This window comes from Haliotis rufescens, unplaced genomic scaffold (assembly GCF_023055435.1).
Source record: "Haliotis rufescens isolate VD_foot unplaced genomic scaffold, xgHalRufe1.0.p SCAF_8, whole genome shotgun sequence".
Classification (NCBI taxonomy): domain Eukaryota; kingdom Metazoa; phylum Mollusca; class Gastropoda; order Lepetellida; family Haliotidae; genus Haliotis; species Haliotis rufescens.
The window spans coordinates 3,055,938-3,076,173 of record NW_025964372.1 but is presented as its reverse complement, the minus strand read 5'-3'; the positions used below and the strand labels follow the sequence as shown (position 1 = coordinate 3,076,173).

General features: G+C 44.2%; 1 protein-coding gene across 4 annotated transcripts in view; it reads left to right on the top strand.

The window, feature by feature from the left end:
- Window positions 1-20,236, top strand: part of LOC124144619 (collagen alpha-1(III) chain-like) — a 38,699-nt gene that overhangs the window by 5,885 nt on the left and 12,578 nt on the right. The window contains exons 2-4 of one of the 4 annotated variants that reach the window (XM_048389568.1): window positions 9,168-9,200; window positions 10,176-10,252; window positions 19,794-19,865. The exons of 1 other annotated variant lie outside the window; for it this stretch is intronic. In XM_048389568.1, the coding sequence (XP_048245525.1) occupies window positions 9,168-9,200; window positions 10,176-10,252; window positions 19,794-19,865 (182 nt within the window). Of the gene's footprint in view, window positions 1-9,167; window positions 9,201-10,175; window positions 10,253-16,993; window positions 17,014-19,793; window positions 19,866-20,236 lie in introns of those variants that run through there. 2 more of the 4 variants (XM_048389569.1, XM_048389571.1) reach the window with 2 other exon arrangements.

Here is a 20,236-nt window from a genome sequence, read left to right as displayed (position 1 = left end):
CGAAGCAAAGAGTTTAATCAGACGTCTCCTTGAGGGAGACCGGTATCACACCTGTGATCCCTGGCGATAAGAAATATGACATTGCGTACCAGGCCAGCAGTTAGACGTATCAACGTATAACTGTAAATTCTCCTCGGCGTAATATATATCTTGCAGGTGTACGTAAACAGGATGTGTTTGGTAACTTGAGCAGGAAGCACAAGAGCACGAAGGGATGGTATTTCAGATGACAAATGAAAGAAGACAGAAAGATTGTGACCCAAATTTAATGACTGGTCGCACACACGAATTTTTATTAAATGTATCCCCGAGAGCCAGTAAGAAACTAGAAATAACTGCCTTTGTTCTGTAAATCTCACCAAGTTTCAGCTTTCGCCTCTTCCTTTGTGGAATGAGGTTCACATTTGTAAAATGATCTCTGTTATCTGTCTGTACCATCAACTTAACTGCCCTCACCGCCTGCAGTTTTCCCGTCCCATATTGCCAAGCAGGTGACCCACAAGTTTTATTTTATCTTAACATATCAGTTGAATCCCACTTGACCTTTGAAGATCCGGTTAAGAATAGATTTACAGCAACCCATGCTTGCCGTTATAGGCGACTATGCTTGTCGTAAGAGGCGACTAAAGGGATCGGGTGGTCAGACTCGCTGACTTGGTTGATGCATGTCATCGTATCTCAATTGCGTGGATCGGTGGTCGTGATATCAATCACTGGATTGTCTGGTCCAGACTCGATTATTTACAGACAACCGTCATGTTACACAAAGAACAACAAAAACGGAAAAAACGGATCCTACTTATTTTGTGGATACCATAACAATAAATCAAACCAATAGATCGTTTGAGCTAGCTAAATATAAAAAAATAGTCGATAGTCATATTTCCCTCTGTTGGTCCCACGTGAAATGTTCTTCATGAATACTGTAAATCATGAAATTAACGCAATAATAAGTCAGCACATTAATGCGAGTATAGAAGAACCCTGGCCTCAAATGCGTCATGACATTTATGAGAGTAACCTTGCAAAAATCACTGTAGTCATAAAAACGATTTTTACATATATAAATACATACAGAGGAAATGCTTAGCATTTATCTTTTAAGGAAGAATGTGGGACTTGCTTAATACATATGTATGTGGACATATATGTATGTACATTTGGATGAATATAGATATACCTCCTTATAGATAGTGATCGTAGATGATTGTAGAACGTGCACGAAGAAAATGGAATAATTATGTGAGTAATCGGGTAAATACCACGTTTAGCAATATTCAGCCATGTTGCGATATTGGTTTCCAACATACAAGAGGGACCATACTATATTTGCGTAGTATTACTACGTTAATTCATCAGTATATATGTATTTTGCGCAAAGGATATTGCAGGATCGACGCTTACATGCGCATATAACCTATTCACCAGTGCTGTAATATTTAATTCATTTCTTTTGATACATATAGATAGGAACACGGACAGGCTGTCTGAAGAAATATAGACATGCATGGGATCTTTTTGATAGTTGTTCTTCACGGTTAGACAAACGCTTAGTCTCTGAAAATACATTATTTTGGTTAAAACGAGAAACTATATTTAAATTTAAAAGGAGCCCAAGTGAGATGGAAATTTCAGCCTGAACCCGTTAAACATCTAGGCTTGTTTCATTTGGGGCTATAGCATTGCAGTAAGGCCTGGGCGGAAGGGAAAATAATTTGGTTCAGGGACTGTGAGACAAACTGCATCACGGTCTGTATCGCCGTCATGATCTTTAGAGCTACGAAATTAGAGCCATCTGAGACAGCCACTCGACACCTGTTTGCACCCATCAGATACCAGTCACTACTCTCACTACTTCTCTCTCCAAACGAAAAAAACCCCGAAAAATGCCGGAAGTGTATATTTTTAATCCTTCTTATTTACTATTTAGATACATGATTTAACTTAAAAGTAATTATATCGATATCTGTGATGCTGGTACCGTTTTGTCCCATTGTGTAGCTATTGTGGAGTTATTATGAATGTCAAATACATGTCTTGAAATATAGACTTGTAAAAGAGTTAATCAAAGAACCATATGCAGCCATTTAATTGGCGTGTATGGATATATTATCCATTTACTTATACACACTTATTATGGACATATACAGAATTTAATGGTACCTTATTATTGAAAAAATACCCGTGAAGATCCGGGTTAGAATAGGCCTTCAACAACCCATGCTTGTACTAAGGCGACTAACGTAATCGGGTGGTCAGGCTCGCTGACTTGGTTGATGCATGTCATCGTATCCCAATTGCGTAGATCGGTGCTCTTGATGTCATAACTGGATTGTCTGGCCCAGACTGGATTATTTACAAACCGCCGTCATATAGCTGGTATATTGTTGAGTGCGGCGTTTAACAACAAACAATCAAACAAAAACTACTATTAAGGAAGAGTGCAGGACGACTTGCTTTATACATATATGTATGGACATTTGGATGATATAGATATACCTCCTTAAAGATAGTGTTCGTAGATGACTGTAGAAAATGGAATAATTATGTGAGTAATCGGGTTAATACCACGTTTAGCAATATTCAGCCATATTGAGATATTGGTTTCCAACATACAAGACGGACCATGAAATTATGACTTGAATTTGGACCTGGCTTTCTGGTGTGATGTAACACCCCATAATCTCCGGTAGAAAAAGAGCTTAAAGCACGAATAAAGATCACGAGATGTTACTGATGTATACATCTTGATATATATTTGCGTAGTATTACTACGTTAATTCATCAGCATATATGTATTTTGCATAAAAGGATATTGTAGGATCGACGCTGACATGCGCATTCCACCTATCCACCAGTGCTGTAATATTTAATTCATTTCTTTTGACACATATCGACCCGAGAAACTATTTCTAAATTTAAAAGGAGCCCAAGTGGGATGGAAATTTCAGCCTGAACCTGTTGAACATCTAGGCTTGTTTACTTTTTGGCTATAGCATTGCCGTAAGGCCTGGGCGAAAGGGAACACCTGTTTGCATCCATCAGATACCAATCACAAGTTCTCTCTCCAAACGAAAACAAAATACGAAAAATGTCGGAAGTGTATCCTTCCAATTTTCTATTTAGATACATGTTTTAACTTTAAAGTAATTATATGGATCTCATGTAGTATTGGTATCTGTGATGCTGGTACCGTTTTGTCGCCATTGTGTAGCTTTTGTGGATTTATTATGAATATCAAATACATGTCTTGAAAAATATGGACTTGTAAAAGAGTTCATCAAAGAACCATATGCAGCCATTTAATTGGGTTGTATGGATATATTATCCATTTACTTATACACACTTATTATGGACATATACAGAATTTAATTGTACCTTATTATTAAAAACATTACCCGTGAAGATCCGGGTTAGAATAGGCCTTCAACAACACATGCTTGTTCCAAGGCGACTAACATGATCGGGTGGTTAGGCTCGCTGACTTGGTTGATGCATGTCATCGTATCCCAATTGCGTAGATCGGTGCTCTTGGTGATGATAACTGGATTGTCTGGTCCAGACTGGATTATTTACAAACCACCGTCATATAGCTGGTATATTGCTGAGTGCGGCGTTAAACAACAAACAAATAAAATCTATTATTAAACACCTTCCAACAATGAGAAATTAAACTTATATTTCTATATATTCTGTTATATTTATAACATAATTTGATTCATGATTTAATTATTGCGTTGCTTTCTTCCCTGCCATTCAATGTACATGTTCAACCCCCTAAACTTTAATATTTCATTTTTCACAAATGAATACGTTAATGAGTTGTCTAGATCTCTCGTTACCTACTCACACGAACAGATTAAAATAATTTGTTTTACTATCATATTTCTGTTTATCTAATTCATAATACGAAATTGGTAATTCATTTATCACAGTATAGATCATATTCGTTTATATCACTATCTGATGCTAAGGTTTTATTGCAGAAATTATAATTAATTCAAAATGTAGAAAGATACACAATTTGCCATTATTTATTAAACTGTACAAAGTATAATATAATGATCAGAATGCCTGTAACGGGTAGTGTTTAAGAAAGAAATATTTGTCGATAAGTCCCATTTTTCAGATATGCCCTTCAGTAGTATTATTGTATATCTCCAAAGAGAGGTTTACATTGTAGTTATCATTATTTGTGGATAATTCAAAAAGCAACATAGAAAATATATATGCTACCATGACGAAAGAATACAGAGTGTACATAACTCGCAATTATCCAAAAGAGATTTCAAATCACAATAACATATGTGATATAAAGAGAGGTGGTAATGATTTAATCTCTACACTGTGCCCTTGTTCTTGAGCCCTTGTGCTATTCAGCAAACAGCCCCAAACCGAAACTCCACAACATATCCGATTACACTGATTCAGGCTGTCCCAGTTCTCCACGCGATACTGACGCCCGTTCGTCTCCCAGACCATAGAGAATAAATTTAAAAGGAATCCAGCTCAAGTCTAGAACGAATTGGCAAGCCTAGATTGCCTCAATTCTATCCATGAAAGTAAGCATTAATAAAACAATATTGTTCTTGTCTACTTCAGATTATATTTTATAGAGACATATTTTTAACTAGGAAAATTGTACTGACACCGGCGCTGTCCCTGTTGAAGCTATTTATAAGAATTTCGAATTGTCGTCCATTGTTCGATGTCAATACATCGATGACAAGTGAGGATATCATAAAGTAATCGTTGATGCCGCGCTACACTATAATAAAAATAATAATCAAGTTGACTGGTGTGTACATTACTACAGTGAACATGTACATGATCATGCCCTTATAATCAAATGCCGTAATGTCAAATACTAATATATTATTGTGTGATGAATTTAACTGGATCAGTGGTAACATGTGATATTAATATTCCATCAATTTCTCTCCTGGTTGGTCCATCCATATCTACAAAATGAACATAATACAATTAAAATGGAGCCTAGACCAGTTCTTAATTTCAGGCTAGGGCTGTGGAAATCTAGACTTTCCCAATCGTTATAGATTTGAGTTGGTCTCATTCTTTACATTATTCTCTTGCGTCAACGCCACAGCTCATACCATACACTAACAAGACCAGATTGCCCCCCGCCGGAGCTCCTGGATTTTGGTTATATCATCTAACATGGCCAACTCTGTTCTTAAGTAAACAAGAACCTAATCAGCGAGGGGTCCTTTATCATCCCTATGTGACTGCTTATAAAAATCTGATATCTCTTCCCAAAGACCTGGTTAATAATATATTTTCTGCTGATTATTCGAAACAGAGTGATTGAGTAGGTACTACATATGTTTACGGTTCTATTTTAAATGACTGCAGCGCTCCATTATGAAAACAAATTGTTTTAACGCCGCTCTCAGCAGTATTACAGTGACGGCGGTCTGTTGTATATGAAATAAATGCAAATTGAATCTTGAATCTTGAAAGTTGTAACATTTCCGCTAATAAGTATCACATGCAGTATACAGTATATCAACTGCAATATACTGTATACAACATGCAGTATACAGTGTGTCGCGAGCTCTGCGCTGGGCTGGAGCACACATTTCCTACCCCTCTCCCTTCGGCAAACACCTCATGAGGGTTGCAACGAGGTCACAGGTCAGGCGTGCACTCGTCAGTTGTCTAATGCGGTCAAGAGTAAGATCTTCCGGAAGACCACTGCACTAGAGGTATGTGGATTGTTGATGAGGTACTACGTGTTTGGAACTGGGAGTCGAACACTAAGCACTTTTAGAGAAGAGCTCACAATAAAACGTTATGGACTCGCGGACGGATTTGTGTTTTCAATTCAAGACGTACATGTATCAGGTTGAACTTCTACGACAGATGTAATTTGGTTACCGCTTCCTAACTGTTGACTAAACTTTACGCCTTTTATACACATTTGTGATGGGGCGACAATGCGACAACGAGACATATTTTGACCTTGAGAATGTCGCGTTACGGCATCGTCGCCCTTTTGTAAAATAAAGAAAAGGATTATTCAAAGAGCGACAATGCAAACACGCGACAATGCGACAAATGGCCAATTGTTGCGCTTTTGTTAATTTTGACACGTTTTGCTTGTTTTTGTAAGGGCGTCAATGCGACAATGCGACAATGCGACAACGCGACAATGTCCCTTCCGCGATCCGTGCAAACTGAGTTATGAAATAGAAGTCTGATATGCCAATTAAAGGATAAAGTGTTGCAGCTTCTGATTTCATAGATCTTCAAGAAGGATTATCAATAATGGCATGGGTGATGAGTTCAACTGCATGCCGAGTGTATACGCTGTGATTAACAATAATGCTCCGAGTCAATACATTTTGTCAAAATGTATGACATGTATTACGTGAATGAACATATTGTTTATACTCGTCCATGTTTTTGACGGACAATATAATTTACATGCTCGGTAAAAGTGAGGACGGGCATCACTGTGTGTTTCCGTGCTTTGTTCAGGTGAACAATTGACTTGTCCTTGCATGTGTTTGTGACGGGTGCCACTTGTGTGGCAGGATACGCTCACCTTTTCGCGAACACCCGTTTGATGGCCTGAACCAATTCGGATTTAAATCCCACATCAGTCTGTACACCGTGATATAACTGAAATACTGAAATATAGTTGAAAACGGTGTTTAATGCGATTACCGTAGTGTGTTACTGCAACTGTTCAAATGTTGTGCAGTGCTGTTATGTAATATGTAAAAGAAAGCATATTCAATTATCCAATTGATTTCAATAATGCGTCAGTGTATTTTATTAACGCCCCAAACCGTAATTTAAACACATATAATAACAGATCATATACACGCATGGTGCCTTGACTTACTGCTAACTTTAATAGGCCATCCCGGAATAAAATAGTTCCCCCCACCCCCCACCCCCATGTTTTAGTATGTTTACAAGAAATATATTCCAAACAATATCCTCATTAGATGAGAATTACCTCAGTAAGTCAATTACAATGACAGAGCGTCGTCATACATTTACATCAAGTACAATACGTCAAAATGGCCGACGCTAAAAACGTGACGGGAGATATTTCCGAAGTTGGTAATTAACCTGTGGCTATTTCAAGCCTTAGTCATCACTGATCAATTGGCCGATCGTTGAAAGGTGATTGTAAAGATGTGTCAAATAGATACTAAGGTAAATTCATAGATTGCTGTAGATTGTCACTACGATAGTTTGGATGTTTTTTTCGTTTGTTTTTTCTCTGGGATGGGTTGTAGCGAGAGTATCCTTAAACGGGCATGCAACCACGCTTCTGTGTGAATTCGTACCAGGGATTTCCAAGGGTTTTCCCAAGGAATGTGGAAGTAGTCAGTGTTTACGCCATTTCAAGAATACAGTCACGTGAAGAACGTCATGTGACCGACCTCTCGTCCTAGCCGTATATCTTTTAAACTTCACATTAAAAAATTAGTTATTATTATAACCAAATGAAACACAACCCGTTATTCGATAGGGGTAACTGTTCATAGCCGAGGGATATGTTACTACAATAAACTTGGTAACATTGTTTGGTTTGACTTCTTGGCGCGTGCCTGAATTCCATTAACATGTTACATTTCCTAAAACTGGCTTATCAGCAAATATCGCTGCACTGCGCGCGACAGATACTAGAGCAAGGCATGCCAGAAATACGAAACCTAAGGCTTTCGAAAGGAAGCCTTGGGCATCACGTACGTCGGGGGACCAGCGCCAGCTGATTGGCCATTAACAGGTGTACAAGGCGGAGCAAAAAGCATCGTTTTTCCGTCCAATTTACGCTTGAAAAACTCGACCCTTTTCTGCACACTTTCTAGACTCACCAATTAATCAATTTTAAGAAATTTTAGTCGTTTTTCCGTCCAATGACCATATACGAAAAAAACCCGACGTTTTCGAGTTTGCAGTGCCAGCGGCGACAGTTTTCAAGCTTCTGTGATGGGCTAGTCAGGGATTCAGGGATGATGAGTGATCCTCACATAAAAGCTGGTTCCGATGTGATGAAATGTGTAAAAGATACGCTATTGTCCCCTTAATATACAGCCTTACTAGGCACTGTAAATTTCTACACAGTGCCCTGGAACATTCCACATGTGTCTATAACATACTGTTACCGTCCGCGGTATACCGAACCGGAAGTCTTCATACCACACTAGCATCTAAATATAGTAACTTTCTGACGACAGATCACTGTCCCAACACAATGCAATGATAATCTACCGAATGTCATCACAATCATTGTAACACAGTAAAAAACACTGCCATTTAACACACTATATAAACTGCCGGGTAAAAGAAACTATAGTCCATGGTTGATGGTGGCTAAAATAAAAGAAACAAGAACTGGTTATTCGATGGTACGTGTAATGTATTTGATACAGGTACCACGGTGTTACACCCATCACATCAGTGTCTCTTTGACAACAGGTCAGCCTAGTAACGTGTTGTTAACATTTGTAACTGTTTGATAAAATCCAACTTTCAAGTGTAACTGTCTTTTGCCCGGCAGATTATAGCAATAATTATACGTGTCTAAGCTATTGCGGGCACGGGAGGCCCTATCGTCTAAGGAGCTGCAATTTGCTGTGCAGAGTTACGTCCGTAGGGTACGCCAGAAACCTATAACTGTGGCTCGAATCCCGGTTCGCCCCGTTTATGTTTCAAGGTTTGTCCGTGTCCATACCCTTGCTCGAGGGTTTACACCAAAGTGGTAAATATCTGAGACCCATGGCCACATCACTTCAGTCTCCCCCCCCCCCCCCCCACCCCCCCCCTCCCCACCCCCCCACACACACACACCCCCCCCCCCACCCCCCACACCCCACACACCCCCACACCCCACACCTCCCATCCCTACACATTTCTAAACACGTTCAGAGCTAATTATTTCTCGCATGTGCGGCAGGATCCGCTCACTATTTGATGTGATTCCTAAAGACGAAGTCGGAATCGTACAATATACAACGTTTACAGCAGATATATTTTCTATAAACTTGTAACATTATTGGTAGCTTTTATTTCATATCAAAACACATTTTTACGGCGTATATGATTAGATACACTTGATTTACAAATGACAGAGTGTAACCATGGTAACTGTACGAAATGAAAGTGTCTCTAAATTCTTGTTTCAGTTTTTCTGGCACTTTGTGCAGGAGCGCCTTTTCGTAAGTGTACATGCACCAAGTGTTTTATTTTTAGAAACAACTGTCACGACCCTTATCAAAACAGGTGGTTTGGTTTTTGCGCCTCTTTTAGCATTGTTCCAACCATGTCACACCGTGGTCAAGGGGAATGATCGAGTACGAATGTAGAGATCTGAACCCGACCCCTTCGTCTTGACGACTTAACGCTTCGCCCATTGAAGACCCGGGTGCAGCAACAATGCTTGTCGTAAGAGGCGACTATGCTTGTCGTAAGAGGCGACTCTGCTTGTCGTAAGAGGCGACTCTGCTTGTCGTAAGAGGCAACTCTGCTTGTCGTAAGAGGCGACTATGCTTGTCGTAAGCTGCGACTATGCTTGACGTAAGAGGCGACTATGCTTGTCGTAAGAGGCGACTATGCTTGTCGTAAGAGGCGACTATGCTTGTCGTAAGAGGCGACTCTGCTTGTCGTAAGAGGCGACTATGCTTGTCGTAAGAGGCGACTATGCTTGTCGTAAGAGGTGACTATGCTTGTCGTAAGAGGCGACTATGCTTGTCGTAAGAGGCGACTATGCTTGTCGTAAGATGCGACTATGCTTGTCGTAAGAGGCGACTATGATTGTTGTAAGAGGCGACTATGCTTGTCGTAAGAGGGGACTATGCTTGTCGTAAGATGCGACTATGCTTGTCGTAAGAGGCGACTATGCTTGTCTAAATAGGCGACTCTGCTTGTTGTAAGAGGCGACTATGTTTGTCGTAAGAGGCGACTAACAGGATGGGGTCGTCAGGCTCTTTTACTTGGTTGATGCATTTCACCGAATCCCAACTGTGTAGATCAATGCTTAGGATGTCAATCACTAGTCTGTCTGGTCCAGACTCGATTTTGTACACCGTCATATTGTTTGAATATTGCTGAGTGCGTAAACGAGAAAAAAACTTAACGCTTAACGTTTCCACTTTAGATGCGACGAAACCGTTTTTCACTGTCTCATATTCCAGGTAACACCTGCTACCGCTGCACAGATGCCTCGAACAACACTGAATGTCAATTTCTTACACTATGCCTCCCAAGTCAGGTAGGAGTCCCTCGCTACATGTCTCCCTTGTCAGGTAGGACTCCCTAGATTCCCTCGCTACATGTCTCCCTTGTCAGGTAGGACTCCCTCGCTACATGTCTCCTTGTCAGGTAGGACTCCCTCGCTACATATTTCCCTTGTCAGGTAGGACTCCCTCGCTACATGTCTCCCTTGTCAGGTAGGACTCCCTCGCTACATGTCTCCCTAGTCAGGTAGGACTCCCTCGCTACATGTCTCCTTTGTCATGTAGGACTCCCTCGCTACATGTCTCCTTTGTCAGGTAGGACTCCCTCGCTACATGTTTCCCTTGTCAGGTAGGACTCCCTCGCTACATGTCTCCCTTGTCAGGTAGGACTCCCTCGCTACATGTCTCCTTTGTCATGTAGGACTCCCTCGCTACATGTCTCCCTTGTCAGGTAGAACTCCCTCACTACATGTCTCCCTTGTCAAGTAGGACTCCCTAGACTCCCTCGCTACATGTCTCCCTTGTCAGGTAGGACTCCCTCGCTACATGTCTCCTTGTCAGGTAGGACTCCCTCGCTACATGTCTCCCTAGTCAGGTAAGACTCCCTCGCTACATGTCTCCTTTGTCATGTAGGACTCCCTCGCTACATGTCTCCTTTGTCAGGTAGGACTCCCTCGCTACATGTCTCCTTTGTCAGGTAGGACTCCCTAGCTACATGTCTCCCTTGTCAGGTAGGACTCCCTCGCTACATGTCTCCTTGTCAGGTAGGACTCACTCGCTACATGTCTCCCTTGTCAGATAGGACTCACTCGCTACATGTCTCCTTGTCAGGTAGGACTCACTCGCTACATGTCTCCCTTGTCAGGTAGGACTCCCTCGCTACATGTCTCCTTGTCAGGTAGGACTCACTCGCTACATGTCTCCTTGTCAGGTAGGACTCACTCGCTACATGTCTCCCTTGTCAGGTAGGACTCCCTCGCTACATGTCTCCTTGTCAGGTAGGACTCCCTCGCTACATGTCTCCCTTATCAGATAGGACTCCCTCGCTACATGTCTCCCTTGTCAGGTAGGACTCCCTCGCTACATGTCTCCCTAGTCAGGTAGGACTCCCTCGCTACATGTCTCCTTTGTCATGTAGGACTCCCTCGCTACATGTCTCCTTTGTCAGGTAGGACTCCCTCGCTACATGTTTCCCTTGTCAGGTAGGACTCCCTCGCTACATGTCTCCCTTGTCAGGTAGGACTCCCTCGCTACATGTCTCCTTTGTCATGTAGGACTCCCTCGCTACATGTCTCCCTTGTCAGGTAGAACTCCCTCACTACATGTCTCCCTTGTCAAGTAGGACTCCCTAGACTCCCTCGCTACATGTCTCCCTTGTCAGGTAGGACTCCCTCGCTACATGTCTCCTTGTCAGGTAGGACTCCCTCGCTGCATGTCTCCCTAGTCAGGTAAGACTCCCTCGCTACATGTCTCCTTTGTCATGTAGGACTCCCTCGCTACATGTCTCCTTTGTCAGGTAGGACTCCCTCGCTACATGTCTCCTTTGTCAGGTAGGACTCCCTAGCTACATGTCTCCCTTGTCAGGTAGGACTCCCTCGCTACATGTCTCCTTGTCAGGTAGGACTCACTCGCTACATGTCTCCCTTGTCAGATAGGACTCACTCGCTACATGTCTCCTTGTCAGGTAGGACTCACTCGCTACATGTCTCCCTTGTCAGGTAGGACTCCCTCGCTACATGTCTCCTTGTCAGGTAGGACTCACTCGCTACATGTCTCCTTGTCAGGTAGGACTCACTCGCTACATGTCTCCCTTGTCAGGTAGGACTCACTCGCTACATGTCTCCTTGTCAGGTAGGACTCACTCGCTACATGTCTCCCTTGTCAGATAGGACTCACTCGCTACATGTCTCCCTTGTCAGGTAGGACTCACTCGCTACATGTCTCCCTTGTCAGGTAGGACTCACTCGCTACATGTCTCCCTTGTCAGGTAGGACTCCCTCGCTACATGTCTCCCTAGTCAGGTAGGACTCCCTCGCTACATGTCTCCTTTGTCATGTAGGACTCCCTCGCTACATGTTTCCCTTGTCAGGTAGGACTCCCTCGCTACATGTTTCCCTTGTCAGGTAGGACTCCCTCGCTACATGTCTCCCTTGTCAGGTAGGACTCCCTCGCTACATGTCTCCTTTGTCATGTAGGACTCCCTAGCTACATTTCTCCCTTATCAGATAGGACTCCCTTGCTACATGTCTCCTTGTCAGGTAGGACTCCCTCGCTACATGTCTCCCTTGTCAGGTAAGACTCCCTCGCTACATGTCTCCCTTGTCAGATAGGACTCACTCTCTACATGTCTCCTTGTCAGGTAGGACTCCCTCGCTACATGTCTCCCTTATCAGATAGGACTCCCTCGCTACATGTCTCCCTTATCAGATAGGACTCCCTCGCTACATGTCTCCTTGTCAGGTAGGACTCCCTAGATTCCCTCGCTACATGTCTCCCTTGTCAGGTAGGACTCCCTCGCTACATGTCTCCTTGTCAGGTAGGACTCCCTCGCTACATATTTCCCTTGTCAGGTAGGACTCCCTCGCTACATGTCTCCCTTGTCAGGTAGGACTCCCTCGCTACATGTCTCCCTTGTCAGATAGGACTCACTCTCTACATGTCTCCTTGTCAGGTAGGACTCCCTCGCTACATGTCTCCCTTATCAGATAGGACTCCCTCGCTACATGTCTCCCTTATCAGATAGGACTCCCTCGCTACATGTCTCCCTTGTCAGGTAGGACTCCCTAGATTCCCTCGCTACATGTCTCCCTTGTCAGGTAGGACTCCCTCGCTACATGTCTCCTTGTCAGGTAGGACTCCCTCGCTACATATTTCCCTTGTCAGGTAGGACTCCTTCGCTACATGTCTCCCTTGTCAGGTAGGACTCCCTCGCTACATGTCTCCCTTGTCAGGTAGGACTCCCTCGCTACATGTCTCCTTTGTCATGTAGGACTCCCTCGCTACATGTCTCCTTTGTCAAGTAGGACTCCCTCGCTACATGTTTCCCTTGTCAGGTAGGACTCCCTCGCTACATGTCTCCCTTGTCAGGTAGGACTCCCTCGCTACATGTCTCCTTTGTCATGTAGGACTCCCTCGCTACATGTCTCCCTTGTCAGGTAGAACTCCCTCACTACATGTCTCCCTTGTCAAGTAGGACTCCCTAGACTCCCTCGCTACATGTCTCCCTTGTCAGGTAGGACTCCCTCGCTACATGTCTCCTTGTCAGGTAGGACTCCCTCGCTACATGTCTCCCTAGTCAGGTAAGACTCCCTCGCTACATGTCTCCTTTGTCATGTAGGACTCCCTCGCTACATGTCTCCTTTGTCAGGTAGGACTCCCTCGCTACATGTCTCCTTTGTCAGGTAGGACTCCCTAGCTACATGTCTCCCTTGTCAGGTAGGACTCCCTCGCTACATGTCTCCTTGTCAGGTAGGACTCACTCGCTACATGTCTCCCTTGTCAGATAGGACTCACTCGCTACATGTCTCCTTGTCAGGTAGGACTCACTCGCTACATGTCTCCCTTGTCAGGTAGGACTCCCTCGCTACATGTCTCCTTGTCAGGTAGGACTCACTCGCTACATGTCTCCCCAGTCAGGTAGGACTCACTCGCTACATGTCTCCCTTGTCAGGTAGGACTCCCTCGCTACATGTCTCCTTGTCAGGTAGGACTCACTCGCTACATGTCTCCCTTGTCAGATAGGACTCACTCGCTACATGTCTCCCTTGTCAGGTAGGACTCACTCGCTACATGTCTCCCTTGTCAGGTAGGACTCACTCGCTACATGTCTCCCTTGTCAGGTAGGACTCCCTCGCTACATGTCTCCCTAGTCAGGTAGGACTCCCTCGCTACATGTCTCCTTTGTCATGTAGGACTCCCTCGCTACATGTTTCCCTTGTCAGGTAGGACTCCCTCGCTACATGTTTCCCTTGTCAGGTAGGACTCCCTCGCTACATGTCTCCCTTGTCAGGTAGGACTCCCTCGCTACATGTCTCCTTTGTCATGTAGGACTCCCTAGCTACATTTCTCCCTTATCAGATAGGACTCCCTTGCTACATGTCTCCTTGTCAGGTAGGACTCCCTCGCTACATGTCTCCCTTGTCAGGTAGGACTCCCTCGCTACATGTCTCCCTTGTCAGGTAGGACTCCCTCGCTACATGTCTCCCTTGTCAGATAGGACTCACTCTCTACATGTCTCCTTGTCAGGTAGGACTCCCTCGCTACATGTCTCCCTTATCAGATAGGACTCCCTCGCTACATGTCTCCCTTATCAGATAGGACTCCCTCGCTACATGTCTCCTTGTCAGGTAGGACTCCCTCGCTACATGTCTCCCTTATCAGATAGGACTCCCTCGCTACATGTCTCCCTTGTCAGGTAGAACTCCCTTGCTACATGTCTCCCTTGTCAGGTAAGACTCCCTCGCTACATGTCTCCCTTATCAGATAGGACTCCCTCGCTACATGTCTCCCTTATCAGATAGGACTCCCTCGCTACATGTCTCCTTGTCAGGTAGGACTCCCTCGCTACATGTCTCCATTATCAGGTAGGACTCCCTCGCTACATGTCTCCCTTATCAGATAGGACTCCCTCGCTACATGTCTCCTTGTCAGGTAGGACTCCCTCGCTACATGTCTCCCTTATCAGATAGGACTCCCTCGCTACATGTCTCCTTGTCAGGTAGGACTCCCTCGCTACATGTCTCCCTTATCAGATAGGACTCCCTCGCTACATGTCTCCCTTATCAGATAGGACTACCTAGACACATATCTCCCTTGTCAGATAGGACTCCCTCGCTACATGTCTCCTTGTCAGGTAGGACTCCCTCGCTACATGTCTCCTTTGCCAGGTAGGACTTCCTCGCTACATGTCTCCCTTATCAGATAGGACTCCCTCGCTACATGTCTCCCTTATCAGATAGGACTCCCTCGCTACATGTCTCCTTGTCAGGTAGGACTCCCTCGCTACATGTCTCCCTTGTCAGGTAGGACTCCCTCGCTACATGTCTCCCTTATCAGATAGGACTCCCTCGCTACATGTCTCCCTTATCAGATAGGACTCCCTCGCTACATGTCTCCTTTGCCAGGTAGGACTTCCTCGCTACATGTCTCCCTTATCAGATAGGACTCCCTCGCTACATGTCTCCCTTATCAGATAGGACTCCCTCGCTACATGTCTCCTTGTCAGGTAGGACTCCCTCGCTACATGTCTCCCTTGTCAGGTAGGACTCCCTCGCTACATGTCTCCCTTATCAGATAGGACTCCCTCGCTACATGTCTCCCTTATCAGATAGGACTCACTCGCTACATGTCTCCTTGTCAGGTAGGACTCCCTCGCTACATGTCTCCTTGTCAGGTAGGACTCCCTCGCTACATGTCTCCCCAGTCAGGTAGGACTCCCTCGCTACATGTCTCCTTGTCAGATAGGACTCACTCGCTACATGTCTCCTTGTAAGGTAGGACTCCCTCGCTACATGTCTCCCTTGTCAGGTAGGACTCCCTCGCTACATGTCTCCCTTGTCAGATAGGACTCCCTCGCTACATGTCTCCCTTGTCAGATAGGACTCACTCGCTACATGTCTCCTTGTCAGGTAGGACTCACTCGCTACATGTCTCCTTGTCAGGTAGAACTCCCTCGCTACATGTCTCCCTTGTCAGGTAGGACTCCCTAGACTCCCTCGCTACATGTCTCCTTGTCAGGTAGGACTCACTCGCTACATGTCTCCTTGTCAGGTAGGACTCACTCGCTACATGTCTCCTTGTCAGGTAGGACTCCCTCGCTACATGTCTCCTTGTCAGGTAGAACTCCCTCGCTACATGTCTCCCTTTTTAGGTAGGACTCCCTCGCTACATGTCTCCCTTGTCAGGTAGGACTCACTCGCTACATGTCTCCTTGTCAGGTAGGACTCTCTCGCTACATGTCTCCCCAGTCAGGTAGGACTCCTTCGCTACGTCTCCTTGTCAGGTAGGACTCCTTCGCTACATGTCTCCTTGTCAGGTAGGACTCCCTCGCTACATGTCTCCTTGTCAGGTAGGACTCACTCGCTACATGTCTCCCCAGTCAGGTAGGACTCCTTCGCTACATGTCTCCCCAGTCAGGTAGGACTCCTTCGCTACATGTCTCCTTGTCAGGTAGGACTCACTCGCTACATGTCTCCTTGTCAGGTAGGACTCCTTCGCTACATGTCTCCTTGTCAGGTAGGACTCACTCGCTACATGTCTCCTTGTCAGGTAGGACTCACTCGCTACATGTCTCCCCAGTCAGGTAGGACTCCTTCGCTACATGTCTCCCTAGTCAGGTAGGACTCCCCAGCCACATGTCTCAGGTGGGGCACCCGTATAACATCCACGTAGCTGTGCATACTTTACGTTTAGACATGACCATCACAATCCACCCTTTGCGTATGAAAGTACCTTTTAGGGAATAGGTTCTGGTTAGTTCAAGAGGACTCGAACAAGCCAGGTCAACGATAAGAGGTCCGAATGGACCTTCGTAGTTAAATATATAACGCCAACCCCAGACACGTGGCGTGGCCCAGACATGGCCTACATACAAAGAACCTTTGCACCTGAAATGTGTACACAACCATATCGTGATATCCGTGGTTTAAAAGACATTCAAGAACTTTGTACTCATCTGTCAGAACACTGTATGAATCACCCCTGCGTGACGCACGTCATATATTGTCCCTGTGTCTTTGGCACGTGCCCCTGGTGAATCAGTTTCAACATGAGGGAAGATGAAGGCCTTATATAGCAGGTATATGTACAGTTCCCATTTGGCTGACTTGGTGATAGTGCTGGTATGAACAATCATAGCATTGATCAGAAACAGAGTATTGTATGTGTGTGTGTGTGCGTGCGTGCGTGCGTGCGTGTGTGTTTGTTTGTGCGTGTGCGTGCGTGCGTGCGTGTGTGTGTGTGTGTGTGCATGTGCGTGTGTGTGTGTGTGTGTGCTTGCGTGTGTGTGTGTGTGTGTGCGTGTGTCTGCGTGCGTGCGTGCGTGCGTGCGTGCGTGTGTGTGTGTGTATGTATGAATAGACCAGGTACTACAGTGTCTTAATCAGAATCTGGTCAAGTATATTGGTTTGATACACCAGCTGACGGCTGGCTTTTTTTTATTCTCTGATTTGCAATGTTTAGCTACCTAAGCTATGAATGGGCGAACAGAAAACACGCTCTTGTCACCGAAATGTTCTCCTATGAAAAGACCGCCTCCGTGGTCTAGTGGTAGAGCGTCCGCACGGAGAGGGGAAGGTCCGGGGTTTAATCCCCGGCCGCGTCATACCAAAAGACGTTAAAAGATGGTTCTTGTTGTTACCCTGTCTGGCCCTCGGCATTAAGGGGCTAAAACAAGGACTGGTCGGCTCGGAGTCAGTATACTGTGTCTGAGTGGGGTATTCACGTGAAACTGCGGCATGGTATCTCAGTGTGCTAGCACTATAAATCAGCATCAGTCCGGACTAGTACAAGCAGCCACACAAACACACACACGTGCATGCACGTCGCTATATAAGTGCAATGATCTTGGACGCGACGTTAAACCCCATTTCACCTCACCTCCCCAATAGCATGAAATATGTGAAAATACAGTTATCGTATACCAACTGAATCAGATCCAGCATCTAGATTGTTCAAGGCATTATATAACAAATTTGTGATGTAACCTTAGTTCCTCTTCTACTGGATGGACACCGGATGTGCTCGTTAATGGTTTATATATGATACGTGATAGTCAAGGTGGGCCGAGGTGTGTTTGTTAATAGTTTATATATGATACATGATAGTCAAGGTGGGCCGAGATGACTTTGTTAATAGTTTATGTATGATTCATCGTAGTCAAGGTGGGCAGAGATGTGTTTGTCAAAAATTTATATATGATACGTGATAGTCAAAGTGGGCAGTGATGAGTTGGTTAATAGTTTATATATTATACGTGATAGTCAAGGTGGGCAGAGATGTATTTGTTAATAATTTATATATGATACATGATAGTCAAGGTGGGCAGTGATGTGTTTGTCAATAATTTATATATGATACGTGATAGACAAGGTGGGCAGAGATGTGTTTGTTAATAGTTTATATATGATACATGATAGTCAATGTGGGCAGTGATGTGTTTGTCAATAATTTATATATGATACATGATGGTCAAGGTTGGCAGTGATGTGTTTGTTAATAGTTTATATATGATACATGATAGTCAAGGTGGGCAGAGATGTATTTGTTATAATAGTTTATATATGATACATGATAGTCAATGTGGGCAGTGATGAGTTTGTTAATAGTTTATATATTATACATGATAGTCAATGTGGGCAGAGATGTGTTTGTTAATAGTTTATATATGATACATGATAGTCAAAGTGGGCAGTGATGAGTTTGTTAATAGTTTATATATTATACGTGATGGTCATGTGGGCAGAGATGTATTTGTTAATAGTTTATATATTATACGTGATGGTCATGTGGGCAGAGATGAGTTTGTTAATAGTTTATATATGATACATGATAGTCAATGTGGGCAGTGATGTGTTTGTCAATAGTTTATATATGATACATGGCTGACTGGTATCTCTTAATGCCAATTGCCTCTAGTAGTGACCTTTGGTGCATTTGTTAGCCTCGGTCATAACGGTATGTCTTCAAGTTGATTCTAGCGGAATTCTGGTCTCGTTTTTTTACATTGATCGGATGTTCTTTTGGGTCTGGTGTTGAGGGCACTGAGGGTTTCTGCAATGTATGGTGGTTACACCTGAGGGGATTTGGTATACACATCCCTTGGGGTTGGGACTTGTGTTGCTGATGCCTCTTCCATTGGTCAATAGATGGGTCTTGATGTTCTTGTCGCTGGAAACAGGGACATCTATACTGGCTTTGTTCTTGACCAGGCTGGAAATCTGATGACTAAGACGGCCTTGGCATGGTATGGTGATTCTGATGGGCGATGGGGCCGGTGTGGGTCTTGGCTCGGAGTGTCTTATTTATGGTGAGAGACTAAGTGGACATGGTACCTGTTGGTTGCTGATGGCATCAGGATGGCAAACAGATTTGTTACGGATCGGGCGAGGGTGGTGATGTTGGCTTGTTTTGTGTGGGGATGGTGGCAGAAGTAGATCAAAGACGTATATAGACGTATATATTGTATGTACGTCCGTGAGTAGATGTACCAGTCTGCATGTGCTGACTTGCGGTAAACTCATGTTCTTAGTCCATCTTGTCTAGTTTGGAGGGAGACGTCACGTTCGGGAGGTGTTGATTGATATCTGTCTCCGTGGGGAGAATCTGTACCGGTATAAAATCTCCGGGGTGAGAATTTGTACGGGGGAGAGTTTATACCGGGACACCGGCAACCAAAGAACATCATTTTGACCTTTGAACCATTTATTCACGTGTTTGTGGCTTGTATTCAGTATGAATGTTGTGATGTGGTTCCATGGTGATATTTATCATCTTATTTTTGATATTTATATTGGTTATACTCCAACATTTTATTAAATGCCCTGGTGGGGTGTCATGTTTCTGGGTTTTTATTTACAGAACCGATGTCTGACGCAAATGAGGTTTTCTGACTCTGGGATCGTGATTGGCAAGCGATGCGCACCAATGCAGGTACAGTTAGTACTTCACCTTAATGCTGAGTGAGTGAGTTGCCTTTAACAACGCTTCGAACAGTATTTCAGTATATATCACGGCGTGTCAGTCAGCCTGACGTGAGAGGAAATATAAAATGTCAGTGACAGAGAAAAACCAGTCTAGATTATCCGCCGAAACAGATTTCATTTGGCATAAAGTGCAAAATAGCGGTGAAAATTATATGAGTGAGTGAGTATGGTTTTACGCCACTTTTAGCAATATTCCAGCAATATCACGGCGAGGGACACAAGAAAATGGCTTCACACATTGTACACATGTCGGGAATCGAACCAAACTAATTTCCCCTGATTCAGAAATACAGATCGGAAAATCAGTATCTAATATCC